The sequence below is a fragment of the Branchiostoma floridae genome, chromosome 13 (assembly GCF_000003815.2).
Source record: "Branchiostoma floridae strain S238N-H82 chromosome 13, Bfl_VNyyK, whole genome shotgun sequence".
Lineage (NCBI taxonomy): Eukaryota > Metazoa > Chordata > Leptocardii > Amphioxiformes > Branchiostomatidae > Branchiostoma > Branchiostoma floridae.
In genome coordinates, this window is record NC_049991.1 from 7,122,923 (window position 1) to 7,143,258 (window position 20,336).

The following is a 20,336-nucleotide window of genomic DNA, read 5'->3' on the forward strand; positions in this document are numbered from 1 at the left end:
AAAGGCAAAGCTAATGAATCGCATCAATTTTCCTAACCTCATTATTCCCAGCACTTATTAAAAGAAAGATTTCTTCAAGACGATACGGCGGTCACTGTGGAACCATTATTGATAGCATGTCGTCATAGTCTGTATCAACTGTCTAAACCAATACTATGCGTTCTCGTTTGCCGTCTGGTTTAAGACGATGTGATAGCAAGCTCAGACACGTTCATCTCAAATGCATTAGGACATTATACGACTGTGGTGGAAAAAGATGGCGTAGACCTAAGGGCAGAAAATGATGACGCAGATACTGTCCACAAGTTATGTGCACATCAGTTTGTGTATACTTAGAATTCAGCTCCAGTTACTATATAAATAAGTCACCAACACCGAGTACAAAGGGTGTGACAAGAAGGATTACCACCACGAAGTAAAACGACCCGACATAAGATGTCTTTTATTCCGCGAACTCTAACCCCAACAACCCGACATAAGATGTCTTTTATTGAGCGAACTCTAACCCCAACAACCCAACATAAGATGTCTTTTATTGAGCGAACTCTAACCCCAACAACCCGACATAAGATGTCTTTTATTCCGCGAACTCTAACCCACAAAGCTCTCCCAGACTGTTTATCTAACTGTTGATGTATATGGTTTAATGATGATGATTGATGTGCTGTTTTGTGTTGTAATATCAATACAATTCATCCCCTTTGGGAACTGCAAAGTTGATTGACAAATAAAGTTTCAGTTTCAAAATTAAGAAAATGTTACCAATACATGTATTCTCCTGTATTGAACAGTTGCAACACTTCCAATCATGGTAAGTGGCTGTGTCTGCTAAACGTTATTCATATATTATATGAAGTTTTATATAAAGCATTAGCTTTGTACGACTTTAAGCCTTCTCTATATCACATCAACCGAAGCTACGTAGAAGCAAAGGCTAAGTAACAATGTCGCTATCGGGTCTACTGTGTTGCTTAGCATCTTTTGAAAGCAGACGTGTTTGTATACACTTTGATATAAAGTATTGTTTTTCTTATGAAAATTTATCCTTACTAACTTTGTAGTTAAAATTGCTTAATAGATCAACCAGTATAACAATCCATAAATAAACAATAGTAAACGCAGTACCTTATTTTGATTTTAAACTAGTGTTATATGATTTAATTACGTTGATACCGTACGTCCAATTAGCCATTGGGCATGATTCTGCAAGTAAACATATTTTTTAATAAATTCATCAAACATTTGACCATTACAAAATACACTGACTGAAATAAAGTCGGACTAGATGTACCCTTTTTCATAAATGAATCACGTGACATTGATAATACGAAACCTCTTGACGTCGGCAGTTGATCAAAAGTAGCAGATGTGTAATCAGGTGATATTTTGCAAATTGAAAATACGTTATCCACGCTGTAATATTATTCTTGGATAAACCTAGATTATCGAAAATATGATTTTAATGACGCGTAACATATTCTTCACGTCGGAATGGTTAATTATGACATATTCTTGTTAATGAGTCATTAATTATTCATCCAGCAAATGAATCCACGCTAATAAGAGGTAGTATTAAACTTGGGAATTGTAATTGCGCTCCCTCCAATTTGCTGTTGGCGTCAAAATGACATAGTCAGATAGTAATTATAGATATTACAGACACCATAATGACTTAATGGTGTTGATAACGGTATAATTGATGTATCAAACTGTAAAACACATGTGCTAAGACAGATAAAGCACTGTTTAGTTAGATGTTGCAATTAAAATTAGAATACACATGATCATACACGTACATGTATCACATGTAGTCATAAAAAGTACTGTAGATGCATTTAAGTTCGCGGGGATTTAATTTCGTGTTAGCAGGAAAAAGGACTTTTCGCGGTGGATTTAAGTTCACGGTGAAGGGGTCACCGCGAAAACCGTGAATATTAATCCACCGCGAACATTTCTGCATTTAGGGTATTGCAAGAGGAAAATAATAGCCCTTTAGACCGGTGTAAGCTCTCTCTCCATCCCTCTCTCTTTCTCTCTCTTTCTCCCTCCCTCCCTCCCTCACTATCTCTCTCCCTCTCCCTCTCTCTTTTCCGCACACGCACACACTTTCGATCTCTCACACACACGCACATCTATGTGTACGCACACACACATGTGGAGAGAAAGTGAATGTTATTTAGTTTTAGTATCTATCAAACGGAAACGAATTCTAAGAGAGAGATAGATAGATAAAGATAAACAGAGAGATAGAGAGCGATAAAGAAAGAGAGAGAGAAAGAGAGAGGGAGAGACTTTAGCATTTTAGCGCAGTTTGTTTGGCCATGTGTGATGTTAGACACAATATCGCCCACTCAGAAATTCCATACAATTCATACAACATCTCCTATCCTGGATATCGAACATGTCTATGCTCGAGATTTCCATTAACTAGATAAATCTTAGTGGATTACATCTCAGGCAAGAATTCGACGTTTTGGCTTCGTGGGATCAAAAAAGCATCGACCTGCGAGATCAGGGAGTTCCATTACACTCTTAATCAACACGTGTTGCATATATCGATTTCTGTACCTTATGTCCCATACCTCATTTTTTTTCTCACGGAAACACATTCAAGGTAAATGTCAACCAAGAAGCGATACTTGTACTGGTATTGATACAAGCAACTTTTAATCTCGTGTACCTTGTGAAAAAAAAAGAATTTTGATATTGATTTATTACAGACATGCAATACATGGTAAACCCATGCTAGACAGCTTAGCTGATATTGGTTGTTAATACATACATACATTATAGAATTCACATAAATAATTCAAATGGTTAACGTAGCGGTCGTGTATTTAAAAATCATTCTAAAATTGATTATGAACTTTATTCTGATGTATAATACAGTCTAGTATTACTAGATATAACTTTGATATAACTTTGTCAAGTTCAATAGTTAAAAAGATTCATCTTCAACAAAACCCATCAAGTTCCCCACTCCAGAATACTGCTAATTATATTTTTAAAGTTCTTTTATATTATATATGCTGGGATATATGTACCACCCAGCTAGAAATATCACATGGATGTTATATGTGGTTCTGGTATATTATAACTTACACGCACCGAACAAAATTCACCAGAGCGCGTTGTAAAAAATATGGGGGTATTAGTACCCGCGAAAAGGATATAGTGTAGCCATGATTGATAAAAATAATGGCCACCCGTAGATACAAACGTGTTACGAAAATCCAGCACTTCCTATAGCTGTGGCTTCTAGACGCCTATGACGTACACGTTAGTCCTATACATCCTCCATTCCTACTGGTATAAAAATCGACCATCTAGAAGTACCTTTTATTCTACTCCTAGTCCCTAAGTTCAAAAGTTCACCCAGATGAATATACGTCATGATCAAGAGAAATTTTATCCCCTTCTTTGAAAGTTGCCTCTCCAATTTGCCAAAGAATCGTTAGATCTTCAGAAGTTCCAGTCTAATGAAGTATTATGATGGTTTGACCTCCAGCACTTGTTAACTTAATACGCCACAAGGGGAATATGTGATGTGTACAGTCCATTTGTTAGCACAGAATCTGGTTCAGAGGGTCCTGGACAGCCGGCATCTTGGGATCTTACATCCAGTGTGCTAGTGTAACGCTTACCTAGAGCACTAGCACGAACTTTTGCCACTTCAATACCTCAATTTGTTGGGGGCCACTCAACACTTACTCCCTTATGGCCCACTATAACCATTAAGGTTTGAGTGATTTCTTCACTCTTCGAAGGACAGTACGCAGAGCGTGTGAAAAGGTTTTAGCGCTTCACAAGTAGGGTTAGAGTAGAAAGCTTTTGGGGGCAAGAGGGGAGTTCCCCTGGAATATTTTATTCACAGGGTGCCACTTTGAGTTGAATAGTTTCTTATCGCACCAAACACAGATTGCATTAACCTTAACGTAAGTGATGGTAAAGGTCCATAATGTCGCAAGGGTTTCTTAACTTCCTGGAATATATACATTATCCTGAGTAAGTGTCCATGAACTTCCTGGAATATATACATTAATCTAAGTGAGACGGGTCATGTATACTATCATCGTTAACAGCCAATGACATACGTACATTGAAACAACATGATTTAGCCGGGTTTTCAGTTCCAGACGTCTACGCCCGGAGGCTTTAAAAATAGAGAGATTTTTGGAATGATTCCAGGGAAATGTCGACGAAAGGCAGGAAAAAAACAACATTTGCATGACTATGTCAAAGCCTCCAGCGTTTTACAGAAGACAAAAACGTAATGCATGAGACTTAAGCTACAGATACGTAATATGTGATTCATTAGAAATATATAATATGGCCTCAAAGAACAAAAGGAAATGAATATTGATTTCAACATAATGTTGAAGTTCGAATTACGAAGTTCAACATCGACGTAAAAGTAGATTTTAATTTCATATTTGTCATGGATATGATTTACGAACGAGATTTTAATTGACAAGACACCAGATTGTACATATGCAGTCAATCTACCGTAGGAAGTCCTGTCACGATCTATAATTAATGTTCCATCATCAGTAGGGGCGGGGTACCTCACTCATCCGTCATTGCTACTACCCGGTTCTGTTTCTATGTAAGAGTTTAATGATTTTGTCTGGATGAGACGCAAGAAGCCTTTATAATTTCTTTGCCCAAAAAACATTGCAACTACTACTTGGTAATACCCAGGACTAGTTGTCTGGATAAAAATGGACGTTTAAGGGGATAACAGAATGACTCGTTTATTTTAGTATCAAGTTATAATCAGATTTGAAAAGATAAATATCTTAAAGTTTTGTTCTAAATTAAAACAAAGCACATGGTGAAGTCAAGGCGTTCATCTAGTCAAAAAGATCCGTTTGAATGTAAATTGAATATTCTTAAAGAAAAGACGAGTCACGTAATGAATCTCTATGTAATTTTTACTTACTATAAATGCAGAAGTGTTCTTGTTGGTTTTAAGTTCTATTCTTCCATAATGATTTGTGATTACAGTACATAGTGGTACCGCGAAGTCAAAATCGCCACAAACGATCCATTTTTCCGCCACCGCAAAATTAAATTCTACCGAAAATAAATGCATTTACAATTCAGTTTAAAAGCTGCAGCAAATGTATTACCGGTGACGGCTAAATCGTTAACTTTATACGGCGTCGGACTGTCACTTTGTAAAAAAAAGGGTACGTGTTCAATACGTTGATAGCTATAGGCAATGCACTTTCCGACAATACAAATGTATACAGCTAAACCCCACAATATTAAGAGTAATGAAACACAACTTAACCATATATCAAAGTTTCCTTCTATTAATCACATGCGTACATGTGCAAAATGATGCATCTTGATAAGTACAACTTAGACAACTTAGCTTTTAAGACGGACGATAGGAGTCACTTTTCTCCAATACAATCCCATAGGAATGTCGCTTTTACTTTCAAGTATGATTGATACAGTTTCAAATTTTCTGCACCACTTGTAGACTCCATTATCCGTGTTTAAAGCGTGGATTGATGGGTTATTGATAAAATATAGAAATATATGTATATTTCTACTTGACAGTTTGGTTTGATTCGAATATCCATTAGTAAATGGCTAATGTACACTGACTAAAGTGGCGTATTTGCTGGTGGCTGCAAGATATTTCCCTAAAGCTAATTTTTCCATGATGATGCTTCTAACAACTACCTTCCCCGAGTTAGCTGTTTTCAGCCAAGTGCTCAACATACAAACAAATAAACAAAAGTTATCTCTTCATAAACATCGCTTCGAAGTGGAAAGGTCAAAATGGGAAGAAGCCTGCATTTGGTAATAGAAGTGTCAATTTTCATTGTACTTAGACTTAGTAACATTGTACATAAAGTGCCTTGTGTTATAGAACCCCCACTACAAAGTCCATATCACACTTTACCCCACGATTTCTTACATTGTGGAAGAAAAGTAATGTAAGTTTTAGGGGCTGTAGGCATATATAGCGCTTACACTTTAAGCTATGATTTATCTGCACTTTTCCCTTTCTCCTGATGTTCTATCGACGATTTCTTTTGGTCCCCAAAGCACAATGAAGTAGGAGATGATTCAACTGTCTCATTCGCATAGTACGAGAAAGACATTGCCGCCTCTGATGATATTACACACTTAACTTGCGTTGTTCACATTGTCGTGAGGTCTGGGGGAGGTACCCACTGGGCCGTGTGCAACTGCGAGATAGCAGAGCACGATTTTTGTATATCCCCATAACAATCAGCATTTCTCACAAGGCATTAGCTGCTTTTGATAGATTAGGCTCCGTCATTTGTCTGCGGTGTAATTAGTAAAAGTGCGACGGAGGAAAAAATTATAGCCGGCGCCATATCATTGTAACCACAGCAGTAGTTTAAGCACTAAGGACGGGCTATTCGTCATTACTACCTTGACTGCGTGTCAACGCGCCTTACGATAAGGTAATGCTGTGTGAGTGACATTCGCTTGGTTACAATCCACACGGAGTAGGCCTAACCCGATCAGTTCAGCCAAATTGCATAAGGCTTTAAGCCATAACTTTGCTCTATATCAAGGCTAAATCCAAGATTGGGCAAATTGAATATTCTTCTAGTGACTAATGACTTAGATATTTATAGACATATCCCTCGACGGTTTCTTGTAGTAGGATTGCGTGTCTATCTGACTCTGCTGTCTTTGTCTAACTCTTAAGTGTTAAATGCCCCACAGGCGAAGTGTTAAATGTATGCCTTGGGTGTCTTAAACATTAAGGCGAGTCACAAGGTATAGTTGAAAGTGATCTAGGGATTAAGACAACTTTATGAAGATAAATGTTGGACCAAAACTTAAGTTGGTCATTTTTCCACACCCTCTTGCTTTTTGTCCTTCTTCTTGCTTCTGTCTATTTTCTTAACAGTCCCTCTTTGTGATTGTCGTACTTGTTTGTATTGGGCACCCGGTAAACCGCATTGTGGTGCAACACACCATGTTCGCACTTAACAGTACAAGCTGTATAACCTGACGGATCAGTTTGAATCAATAATGTCTATTCTTTTTGATAAGTGTTATGGGTTAGGTGTGGCTCTCCCCTAACTAACAGGACTTCTATTTAAGGTCCTATCCAAGGCACATGACTGATGCAAGAAACACAGAGGTGAGTGAGGAAATCATGCCAGGTGTCTTTCTCAAGGTCACAACGTCAACGGGTCATTGTCAGGAGATTTAATCCTAGGAACTCTAAAGTCTTGGCCAACACCTAGTATTATGCCATGCCAACGGCGCAACTTACGACATACCACAAATATCCAACACTGGTTGTCAGTCGAACTAATGGCACAGTGTGAAGCAGGCGTCCGACAGATGACTTAATTCTTCAGTACTTCCAAACCTCTCTCGCCGGCTGATGCGATAGTCCGTTGCTACTATCTACTACGTGTCCAAAAGCCCCTGTCGCCAGTCTATCACAATTTACAACACCCACTCCAACGCCTACACTTATTCTTTCATCCTAAGTATTTGAAGTGATTCATTTGACTTGTAACCTTTTCCGTTGAACCCTGGAAGTTTCGATGGTCTCAAAGTGACTGGTATTGATGCAGAAAACATTTTAGCCATTGGCTTTGGCTAGAATAAAGTGCAAAATTGTCTAGAGGCAATATTGGCCGGACTACTCATCCAGCCGCATGTATGCTTTCTACATACTTAAGAAGATTTGGTAACCTTTTTTGTAAGGATGAGAAGCTGTGAAAATGTGTATCATATTCTGGTCACACAAACACAGGACCGTGTTCGTTACACGCATGAGCCAAACACGTAGCCGTGTTGGTTCTACACCAGGATGCTGTAGAATTGTACACGGATTCTAGTCTGGCACAAGAAGTTTGAAGGCATTGGGTTTGGTTTTTTCATAAAGTTTTAAAATCCGGGCAAATCAACAATCGTTTTTAAGAATAATTCCTCCTACATAGAAGTAGTATCAAGTAGTATGAATAAACTTTGTTTCTCGGAGTTTAGCTGAGATATATTTCAATTTCAGGTTTGCTGTATGTTGTCCTAGGTATCGTTATCCATTCATATTGTCCTTATGTGTTTGTCCTAAAATCAACTTATGTCTTAGTTATAAACTCAATAAAGATGATTTAAACTCCAACACTGTTTATACAGACGATGAATGTTAGACATCCAGGTAATAAGATACGCCAAAATGTTAGCTAATGAAGCTACCGGACAAGATTATTGAAAAGGCTTTCGTTTCAGACAGCCAACCTTTTTGTCAGTGACACTGCGGAAATCGTGAGGGGGAGAGTTTTTATATCCTAGCTGTGAATTTAGATGCAAACAACGAAGGATGCCATCTAAAACGGTTTACCCTTTCACCTATCACCCAAGTGCATAGATTCTGCACAGTAATGCAGAACAGAATGTTTATTGTAATGGCTAACATCTATCATGACCTCTTTGTAGTCGTCTGTTCAGCAGTCACGGTTTTAAAATCAATTCCGGAGCTTTCTGGTCTAAAGCGGTCACCAGATGCGGTTTTGTGATTCCCACTTGGGACTAGTTTCAGTCTAAATGGATGATATGCTGCTAATGGTGGCGCCAAATTGACACGTTGGTGACAATATCATCTTACACAAGCAGCGGTCAGCCAGGTGAAAAACTGTATGCTGACTGTCGCAAAAGCACTTGGATTGAACCGATACTTGATAGATACTGACATTTAGGAAGGATATACGCTGTCACAGTATGAGCTTAAACGTGTGATGTTATACATGTGTGTCCATAAAGCATTGGACGTTAACAGACGCCTACCCGTACGAAGAGCTACACAAAACATGACAGGGACACGCTTTTGGTGTAGTATCTAGGATAATTGTGTATGCATATGGTAGAAAGGGACTTTCGTACTTGTACATGACTTGTGTTTAAACTTAGAAATAAGCATAAACATAACTATTCAATACTTACTGTTTTTAATCGTTAAGTTTATATTCGTAAAGTATTGCTGTCTAACGCATAAATGTGAATAGAACGAAATGTAATGATTCGATGTAGAGTTATCCTGTATATTCTTGCTCTTAACGTATTACTAAGGAATTTTGGATTTATCTCTATTGAATCAGATGTTTAATTGTTTTTGTATTTTCAACAAAGATTTTGGTGACATAATGGGCAAAACGCTTACGAATACACGGTTTTTAAGTGTGCCAAAAATCGGATGTTTCGAAGATGCGTTCATTATTACAAATCTCTTGTTTATTAGTATGGAGTTCCTAAGGTTATCACTGACATAGTTTCGAGAGGTACCAGTTATCCAATAAAAAAATTCTCCTGCACTTTGCACCTTAATGCTTTTATCTACATCGCGTCCTATGGCCATTTCCCGCCAAGGCTTCTGCACCAGTACACATTGCGCATCTCTCAAATTTGCGGAAATGGACAGAGAAAGGTGGAACACATATTGCACATGAACAGTGCGTGTTAGGCTTTTAAAAACCTCATGCTCACTGAAGAATAGCTTGGGCAATTTATACTTAGAAGATTTTTTTTAGATTGAACGCACACGATGCATGGACCACAGAAAATCACAATTTGCTGAAACATTGGCATAGTAAAAGTAAAACTTAATGCCGCATGAGGGAATTATCCTTTCCTCCTTTCTCTGTATTTTACAAATTAGAAGGAAGTTCCATGATTAAATTTTCTTTCCAGGCTTCCCCTTGATTGCATTTTCAAATGAATGTAGCCATTTTTAAAAAAGAAAAATGGGACAAAGATTAGTCGCCACAATTAACTTTGAGTAATCTTAAACATTTGGGTTTACAATCAGCATTGTACTGTTGTGAAATAAAATAAATAAAACAAAGAACAAAGATAAGCTGACCAAAAAATGTATAACTCCGTTATGTGTTATATACCATTGCTGCCACATCAAGTCATTTTGAATTACCAACACACAAGGTTGTACTGTTTGACATGCGGCTAGCTGACTAACGACCGTTACGCATGGTCTGGGTTTCCCCCCCAAATTCAATTGGACTGAATTAAGCTGCCCAACGGTGAGGAACCGCCCACATAACGTCCTGACCTTCACAGCTGATCTAAAACCGTTCCCTAGATCATGCGATTCTTCACGTCTTACTTCCTTTGAAGTCACCCTTAGCGGCGTCCGTAAGAAGCCATATCATCAAAAGGGATCTCTTAGAGAATGTTGACACTGTACGTCAGAGCTAGAGTAAATGTGTGTATTTTTGTTCTCACGTTAGCTCTCTGCTTACCTTGACTGGATTCGTAGTGGACCAATGCGGAGTGTGAAGTTAATTCACAGTTATGCAATTTCAAATCGTAGTGGACTTCGATGCATCAATGATTTAGGGAAAATGGGTGCTTCGCGCAAGGTGCAAATGGTCTGGATTCATTTTAGGAGAGAAGTTTTGTAGATATCGGCAGCTAGCGCCATTGTAGGTCAGATTAACGTGCTCGAATCTCGCTTGAAGTAGTTTTATAACGGCTGTGTAGTGTCTAAAACAACGGTAATAAAACTTTATCATTTTCCTTTTGTCTATTCTACATCTACATAGTTCCACAACGATACAGAGGGTTCCATGCATAGACAAATAGAATAAATTTACGTTGAAAACGTTATTTTAAAGAACAGTATGTAAATATGTTCTTTATGTTTAGCATTTTTTTGTTTCTAAGCATAGATTGCTGTTTTAGTTTTTTGGTTTGATGCAATAAATATTCTAAAAAAGAATAGATCAAACCTTCGGGCTCTCAGCCAACCAGCTTAACGCACGACTAAGCTTGGGTTTTATGACCAGCTGCGATTACATCATTGGATATTCCTCCCTCCGATCTACTTATGCCGCCTCCTAATGACCAGGCTGATGTAGATTCATCAGATTTCTACAATCCTTTCATGTCCCACTTGATCCTCATCCATTTATCAAATGTCTCCATATACCATGCTTTTTCCGTTTCTCTCTCACAGAAGATAATATTATGCAGCTGACCCTGATAAGCAGATTTTTTGTTGACTAGAGTATCATATTGTCCTTTTTGTAAAGTAGTCGAGATCAGGACTTTCGCTGGCACGAACCTTTTTTACATATTTCCCTCTAATATGTAAATAAATCATATTTTAGAATAGCCATTCATCTAAAAGTTACGGACAAATAAAACATGAAAGTACATTTGACACAATATCGTGGTCCTTCCTGGATCTTTTACAGGTAGATGGTCTTTATAGTAAAATCATAGATGATAAAATGCATGCATTGAAAAAATATATCTGAATATATAAAAACAGATTAAAGTTAAATGAAGGTTCGATTATTTTGCATTTTATTTCCTCTTATTATCCTCTACCATTTCAATACGTCGATCATATTTAGCGATATTATGAACTGATATGAAATTTATTCATTGTGAATTAATCTCTATATAGCGGTATAGCTAATCCTATGAAATACAATAATGGTCCCTTGTTTTAATTTTTTGTAGCATACCGGTTTTCTGAGAATACCCTTTACATGGTTCTAGCCGAAACAATAAAAATGTTGACGTAATGAATACGTTATATTACTTTATTTCATTAATTGCCTGTCAATATCAAAATGATAAACATGGGAAATATAACTGCAATATCATGAGATATATGATGGAATATATGTATTGTGATGATTTACGTATAACTGGCGTGGTACAGAGCATAGTAAAGACATCTGTCTTTGTTAGGCGACCGGCAGATGGGGGGATAAAGTAACTTTATACTAACATGATGAAAAATTAATATGCACCAAATGTGGTGATTCATTCTAATGCTTTCAATTTCACGCCACGCCACGGTCCAATACAAATATACACTTTCTGAACCACATAATTTATATTCAGACAGCTGTAAATTAGAAAGGTAATAGATTTCTAGATACAGGCCTTTTCAGTTAACCTAGATTTTGCAAATGAAGTTTGAAGGTCGGAAGTATTATTATTTGATACATTATATGTTCTCTATGTCATTTGTCAACTCAAAAATCAATATAAATTTTAAACGATACTTTGCGTAATGTTGAATTATTCATATTCTTCGCTAGAGTAATTTTATCACCAAGCTGTATAGTAAAGTGCAGGCTCTGCCTTAAAAAGGGCCTTTGGTCACTAATTGGTTTAAACCCCATGATTACATATTTGCTAGGTGTGCATATATGATATTCAAAGTGAATTAGGTCCCGAAATACGGTAATACATTAACTTAACGCATGCGTCTTAACTTTTTGTGTCTGTTAATACCATCAATTGACAAGAACAAGTTTTAAAGTTACACCAGATCTTATGCTACATGACAATTTGTATAGCCGGATAAGACCATGCCATTTGTTTATAAAACTAAACCTAATGCGACGGGCAAAAAAAGTTGTACAAAAAGTTGTCTACTATCTGGCAACAAAGAAGGTTTAACAGTTTAATAATCGCACAGAACATGGTATTCCAGATTTTGATTTTTTTTGCTCTTTCAAACTTTTATCTTTGTTGATTAAAGACTTTGGAGAAGAGGTATCATCCTTTTCAGAACTTGTTTTTAAATATACGACGTTAATTACCATAGCAGCTCAGTTCCTCCCTTGCATGTGAGCCACATTGGGTCGCTCCAGTCCACCTTGCACGGTTCTGATATTCTCTCATTCTTTTAGCAATATACGGAGCAGATATTTGTTAATTTTACAGTTTCTCGGTACGATTTATATGTACAGTATGCTCACAAACTCCATTAACGATAATTGATGTCATCCAGATCCATAAAGTGAAATAGCCTCTTTCACCGGCCTCTCTGGAGCATTAGCGGAAGTTTTTGGGGGTGGGGTGGGGGATGGGTGGTAGGTCGGAGGAAAATGCGGAGAAAGGAATATTTGCTTGTACTCGCCCCCAGCAGGGCAAATGTTCCTTTACCGGCATTTTTCATTTCGCGGCAGATTTTTCTTCCCGGTGTATTCTCGGATCGCGAACTAACCCCATCCCCCAACAACAGCTTCCGCCAAGCCCCCAGAGAGGCCTGTGAAGGAGGCTAAGAGTGAAGTCAGTGTGGTCTAACTACATATAGCTGTGACCACGTCATTCAGTCCTTCATTAATCATGCCTGTAATTACTTGTCACTTAGAGGGCATATGGGATTCCAACGGTCTAGCTAATCTATCTCATAACACCACTCCCACGGGCACTTTAATCCAATATATGGTTTCTTGCACAGATACAGGGCATATGGTGCAAACTTACTTTGCTTTGTGTACTGCAAAATATATCGATGTTAGAGTATTGACTGTGCATTGGTCATATCCCACGTTGACATAAGTACTATTTGTAATAAGATATCTGTTTAATGTTGTTTATGTCTTATTTGATTATCATACTTCAAAATATAGTTCTTTCCCTATGGAAATTATGCGTGGCATATGTTTTTGGCTATTATCAATCAATGTATGAGTAAATAATGTGGTCCCATGCAATTAGAAACTCGAGTGTATCTAGGGAACAGTTGATATTATATATGTTATTACACAAAATGTGTCAAAGTTAGCAAGTAATTCTCCATTATCTATAGAAAAAGAAAATAATAAAACTTAACTCCAAAAAGAGAGAAAAAAATTAACGGAAATTGAAACAAAATTTTCGCGGAGCAACCATCCTGACTCGTGCATATGCATTAGTGCAAACCAATACATTTTTCTTCGAATCAATTCAATGTATATCTATCAACGTTGTAAAAGAATATATCAACTCAAGAATAAAAGATAATGAATATATATTACAGTGCTTAAATACAATACCAAGAATACCAAGCCCAAGAATATTAGCATGTAGCTAAATAAAACTATAGTGGGAAAGATACAGAGGTAGTACAGGTAGATAATAGTCAAAAGAAGTCGTTGAAAGTAATGTTTGAAGTAGTAGTAGGTCGAAAGAACAAAAACATTTCTACAGTTTCTACATTTTTTGTCTTCTGTCACACTCGATCATTCAGTTGAAGCAATGGCAATGCTTTTGTACAAGGCTTACTAGAGGAGAGAATTCGAGAAAAGAAATGTCAAACCTTTGCTATATTCTTCTATCTGCTTGCATTGCTGCCAGTAGCCGCTGTGGAAGGTTGTGTAGTAGGCCACCTCTTTGGGTGCCTTGGTGCTGTCGTTACTGGCTGCCTGTTCCTTGGTGTGTCTGTGGAGACCCACCGTCCAGTGTGAAGTGACGAACGCCGTGCAGGACAGAGCTATCGTGGCCACGAACAACACCGAAGCAAACCGGATCAGATGGAAATATGCCCCCATCTTGTCGTCTGAAAGAGACAACCACGTCACAAACACCATCGAGAAAGCCGCTGACAAAAAGCACCCACCTTGCACAAAACCTTCAAGAATATCATGAGAATAACTGAGAAAATAATTCATCCAAAGAGCTATAGAAACTGAAGCATCTTGTTATTTCACATCCACTGTATTTTCTTAACTGCTAGCTGCTGACAGGGTTAAATAAAGGTTTTAATCGTAAACCAAAGACGACGGTTAAAAAGGCGAATAATGTAACCTCTCACTCACAACCACAAAGGAACGACCGGCACTTACTGTATATCACAGACACTGCAGTTGAGTAGAATTCGCCTTGTGTTGTGGTTCATGCAGTGAGTGTGGCCTGTTGTGTAGCTGCCCGCTCGTCCTCTGTACAAAGACTGTTGTGACGACCAGCGATTGCTCTGTCTGGAACCCTACTCTGAGACTTGCTGTTTCCCTACCCCAATGGGAGAGTGTCTGCACACGGTACTGTGAGACTACGCGGGAGGCCAGCCGTGTACTGTAACGGTGCTTACCATCACCGGGAGTGCCGCTAAGAACAAACTCGTTCAACCACACGCCGTTGAATGAGAAACAACACAGATCCAATCACCTTATCGAAGAGCATGCAGTACCCTTTGATGCCATTCAGTCGGCGAGTTAGTGTTTTTTTTTTAACGTGAGCGCGGACACTCGTTACCATCGACCGTTAGGTGATGGACACCCGATAGTGGTGATGATGCCGGGGGAAACATTAGTCACCGGCTGACGGGATTGAGTCGAATTCCCTCGGGGGATTCTGGCAGTCTCGGGCGCGCTGGCAACGAAACAAATCCTCAAATCAGATGTAGGATCAAAACTTATTCCTCCGCTGTGTACTACATTTTTGTATATCAAGAGCAGCTAAATGTACCCTGTGCGAATCTTATATTAAGTCCAGGAGCAAAATAGGCAAATGTATAAACATTCTGAATACTTGTATGACCTTTTTTTTCACTACTGTGTGATATTTTCTTTGCATTCCGCCTTCAAGCTCCATTCTTAACGTCAAGACAGTCAAAATGTCAAAGCTTGAATTATTCGTCAAAGAATACCTCACTGTTAAATGTCTAACTTTCTCATTGGAAGTACTATTCCGTGAGGCACATCCGGAAAACCAACCGGAAGTTCATTTATCCTTGTCTTTCCTTATTTTCCAAATAAAGCTTACATGTAGTCCAATTGTACCTCGCTAGGTGGATCTGTTACGTAACCAACCCAGCTTATTCATGTGTTAAAGCTATAGAATATGTTGAAATGAGACATTCACTTTTACATAAATTTTAGGGTATTTAATACAAAGCGAAGAGCGTATTTCAACTCTAACAGGAAGGGACATATTCAAGTCACCTAAATAGTACTTTAAATGTTACTGACCGACATATATGACCTTTCAAAACCTTACGAGTTTTGAAATGCGTCATATACGGGTTTTACCTGCATTCAGATATCACGTTATGGTCTTTACGGTTGCCCTTATACCAGTGAATAAAAAGCCTTTTCTAGGTCAACTGCAGTACCCCGTTGAATAGCAATAAAATAACCATTATTATACACCGTGCGCTTCAGGTTGTGATAACTGTACATTGCTCATAATTAAGAAATCAGTTGTAGTCCTAATGATCATCCAAATAGTAGCATACGTTTCTAGGTCAACTGCAAATCCCGCTGTCCAAATCATCATGATATAAACTGCACGCTTGAGGGTAAATTGACTGTGGCGGTGTAAGTGTGCTATGTCAGCGGTTTGGACATTCTGGGTAACCTGCGGTAGCACCTTGGGGACCAGCAACTCTTATAAATCACCAGAAATCTGCAAAGGTCTTACCTAAGGCCACACTGACTTAATTATATGGATGACATCCGCGAACGCATGAATATTCGTCTGATTGAAAAAAATACTTTGCGACCACATTATAATTTATACAAAGCATCGTCGAAAAGAGCAAATTAATAAACCCCTTACATGGAAATTACATGTGAGAAAAAAGATACCAATGACATGCAATGAGCCTTGTTTTTTCATAAAACGTACTGATGTAGTAGTATACTTATTCCTTGTTCAAGCTGTAATTTTACATTTGAGTTTTCTAATTTTTCCAACAAAACGTGTATGAACAAAAAATAAATTGCAAATATTATCCTAATAACTTGGACTTTGAGAATGAAGAGAACCTTTTTTGCACGCTCGAATCATGTTGCAATACGAAGTAGATGTTATCCATGTTATCGGATCGGTATGGCTTAACAGACTGCCTTGAGCGTTCCCGAGTAACATTCACTTTGTTTATGTGACAACCTGTCAGCGTATAATACTTCACAGATGTGTGAAAGACATTTTGACACATTCAGGACACTTCGCAAAATACGAATGTTGTGTGGATTGACATGTGACCTCGTCTTTGTATGTTAACGTTTGGGGACCGTCATTGAATGGAGGTGATTAAGAAAAAGACTCTCGATCAAAGGAAAAGAAACTAATAATTTATGCATTTGGCTTGTAATATACTATTTGCGCTGCTTACTATGGCGATAACTGTAGCTGTTTGTAAATACTAAATATAAACACTAACAATAACGCAACAATCTTTGTCCCTGTCACTGCACTGTAATAACGTTATGTATGATGGAATGACCGGAGGTTGTATATCTACATTTATATTGAAAATGAGGTAAATAGTTACATACTGACATCGCAATATAAGGCTTATACATGTACAACAATATTCTATCTTTTACCAATATGGGAACACTGTAAAGCAGTAACTATAACAAGATGCAACTTGGTAGAGTATGGTAAAAAATAATGCTGACAACATTTTCCTTTCTCTATACAAACAAAACATTGTTTATTTTATTATGCGTTGGAATTGATAATATACCATATTTCGCCGTACTTGTAACCAAAATACAACAAAGACCAGGGTTAGATAGATAAGCTCGAAAACCTGACAGGAAATATACTATACGTAAAAAATCTGTTACAAAAACAGGTCAGCACGCATTGATTTACGAAATCCCAGCAGGAAATAACGGGAGGAAACTTCAATCATAGAATACCCGAGACGCCGGAAATAAAATCACCCTGTAGGGGATGCGCCCCCTGGCGAATATGTCACTGATACTCAGGACCAGGTGTCAACAATGTGTCAGGTATAATTGCAGCAATAATTTACTTGTGTCCTGATTTAGGTTGATGTGCTAGTTAGCTAAATATCTTACAGAGTTATGGGTCCCGGTAAAATGGGTGCTACGTGTTGGTTAAATGTGCTACGTACAATGAATTAATTCTATTATATACAGACATACACATTTATGTATGTGTTCATGTGTGAGTGTGTGTGTGTGTGGGGGGGGGGGTGTTGTTTAAAACAAGCAGATCTTGGAAGGAGACGTCTTGTGGTGAAGACTGGTAATAACCTTACCTTAGCACTTAATCCTAGGAAGACGCAGTACCTCTGGCGGTACACCTGATATATGAACAGGTGTGGTCTACATGTAGACATGGAGTGTGCTGGTTTTTGTTCCAGTGCCCCATGGACTGTAGATCTCCAAGGATATGAAGAAAGTCAAAATGGAAACGTTTCCGAAGCTCACGGTTCAGTTTAAGACCTTTATGGATCTCTGACCCACAACCTTTCAGGCATTTCAGGCCCGCACGTGCACGTTCATTCGCTGTACCTGGAGCTACAATAACGTTTGATATGCCTTTTGACATCTGCTTGGAGATTACTAGCTATGGAACAGATACAGGGATCTACCAACGGCTAGAGGGATCGGAAAAAGATGAGCATCATGCCACATGTGGATCCGTCTATAGAACAAGAACTGCACTAGTACTGAGAATTTATCAACTCTCATTGGCAAATTTGATATTTACTGAATGCATTTGTTCTTGTAGAGTTTTTATTGAAGCATTTTCAAGCTTTTTGTGCTACCATAAAATCAACACCCCTTCACTGGAAAATGTATCAGTCTACACATAAACCATCAATCCCGTAGGTGTGTATTAGATCTTGATCCTGTTAAGATGACAAACATAAGATGAAATAGACCTGGTAAGGCATGTGTATATAGATAACTCTAGATCTATTCATGTAGCACTTTTGACGATATTTACGGCAGAGTGGTTCAATTCGAATGGTAGAAAAATCCCTTTGTTCTTGTACTCTTATCAAATCATATAATGGTACAGTCCAGAAACTCCGTATCTCTTACGCAGACCAATCAGAAGTTACCTTACACTACGTTCAAATTTAATGCGCCATTTCCAGGCTGCACCTCGACGGAAGAACATCTTGCGGACGGACTGTATGAATCAGTGATACGCAAGGTAAAATATTTGTCATTTTCTAGCAGTAGAATTAAGCTGTCTATCCGCATATAACCTTGAACAGTGTCCGTAGAAACTTAAGTATCCCAATATCACGTTTGATGATACTTTATCACAAGATTTCACTCAAAGTTTTCTGACTTGCGTTTGACGTGTACTTTGTATGGGGTTGCAAATATCGATTGGAATTCGTTGCGCTGTCTTGTCAGTTAGTCTATATGCACACCTCTAAATTCTTACGTTTTGAATGACTGTGATACTGAAGGTCATTAAGATTTGTGTTATTGATGTTTCCATCCGTATTGTTGGAAATTTTCTGTCAAGAATGTTCTCAGACAAAAAAAAAGGTATTTCCGATCACAATCAACGTACGATGCGCCCAGTGTTACTCTTCTAATAAAAAGGGTAGGGCAAATGCGCATACATTCTCTCAAAGTTTCATCAGAGTTATCAGATTAAATATTCAAGCAGGTAATAATAATAAAAAAAACACCTTGAGGTTTTCTTTTACGAAAGAAAATAAAACAAGTAGCGTGGTCTTCAGGTGATGAATAATGCACGGTCCCTGTTTGTGGTTTTGTCGTATTTTCCCACCAAAAGTTCGTAATTAGATTTAGAATCTTTATTTTCCGAAGAAAAGTAGTTTCTCAAGAATCTTACCTCAGAATCATCTTTATAAGTGTTTTAGAATCTAGTTGTTTCACTCATTGTATAATAAATTTTCTTAAAACTTAGAAATTCACCCAACTTGACCGTTCCAGACTGTAAACACATTTATCAATTTAACCAATGATAGCACAGCAATTAGCGGTTTAACCAACGGGAAAATGAATGCCTGTCCGTCAATAATTTGCATTTCTAACGTTTGACGGAGTTGGGTGGAGCTTTAGCATTTGTCTATTCACCTCGTACCCGCCTATGATAAAGAAGGTACATTACGGGCTTTGGATTGGTCACATATTTCAGCTGAAAAGTCTGGAATGTTACATGTAACGGCTTTAGCCGAAACATCATATTGATAACATTTTAACAGCCTGTGTGAAAACTTTTGTTTCAGCAGTAGAATGCATACCTTTATTGGTATCACTTTTTACTTGTTCTTGATCTGGTCCTTTTACAGTCGTTATTTATAACTCCCATCCCAAACAGCTGAGGTGAAGTATGACAATCTGTAAATACCCATCCGCTTCCCTTTACATACAGGTGCGCCCCCTGACGGTACTGGAAATCTTTCCAAGCTTTGACTGAATCGGAACTGGAAGGTTGGAAGCAAGTCAAGCGTCTGATCACGCAAGTTATGTGAATGGAAGTTGTGAGAAAGTGTGGCTTGATATATTATCATTAGAATGTGTGGGTAGGCCATGCTAGCGTCAGTGAGAATATTTTGCTTCGTGTTTGCTCTGCGAATTCACTCTCGCTAGGGCGATGCTTGCATAGAGAATGGCTGACGTATATTGAGTGCGCTGTGGATTTGGGCATGAGGATGATATGTTAACCGGTGGTCGCGCTACGACTTTGCTGTGGCAACGGTTAGCGAGGATTTTATACGTCGCAGATATGCAAATGTTATGAGGAGATGAGGACGAAATTTAACCTCGTAGTTGCGCAACGAATTTATGCAAACAAATGCAACACAGGCGCTTATCGGGTATCCA

General features: G+C 38.2%; 1 protein-coding gene across 1 annotated transcript in view; it reads right to left on the minus strand.

Annotated features, from left to right (window-relative positions):
- LOC118428471 (germ cell-specific gene 1-like protein) overlaps nucleotides 1–15,149 on the minus strand; it is a 19,818-nt gene extending 4,669 nt beyond the window's left edge. Inside the window, exons 1-2 of the mRNA XM_035838554.1 lie at nucleotides 14,604–15,149; nucleotides 14,078–14,317 (exon numbers count right to left, since the gene is read on the minus strand). Of these exons, the coding sequence (XP_035694447.1) occupies nucleotides 14,078–14,309 (232 nt within the window). The 5' untranslated portion in view covers nucleotides 14,310–14,317; nucleotides 14,604–15,149. The remainder of the gene's footprint in view (nucleotides 1–14,077; nucleotides 14,318–14,603) is intronic.
- Nucleotides 15,150–20,336: the final 5,187 nt, after the last annotated feature.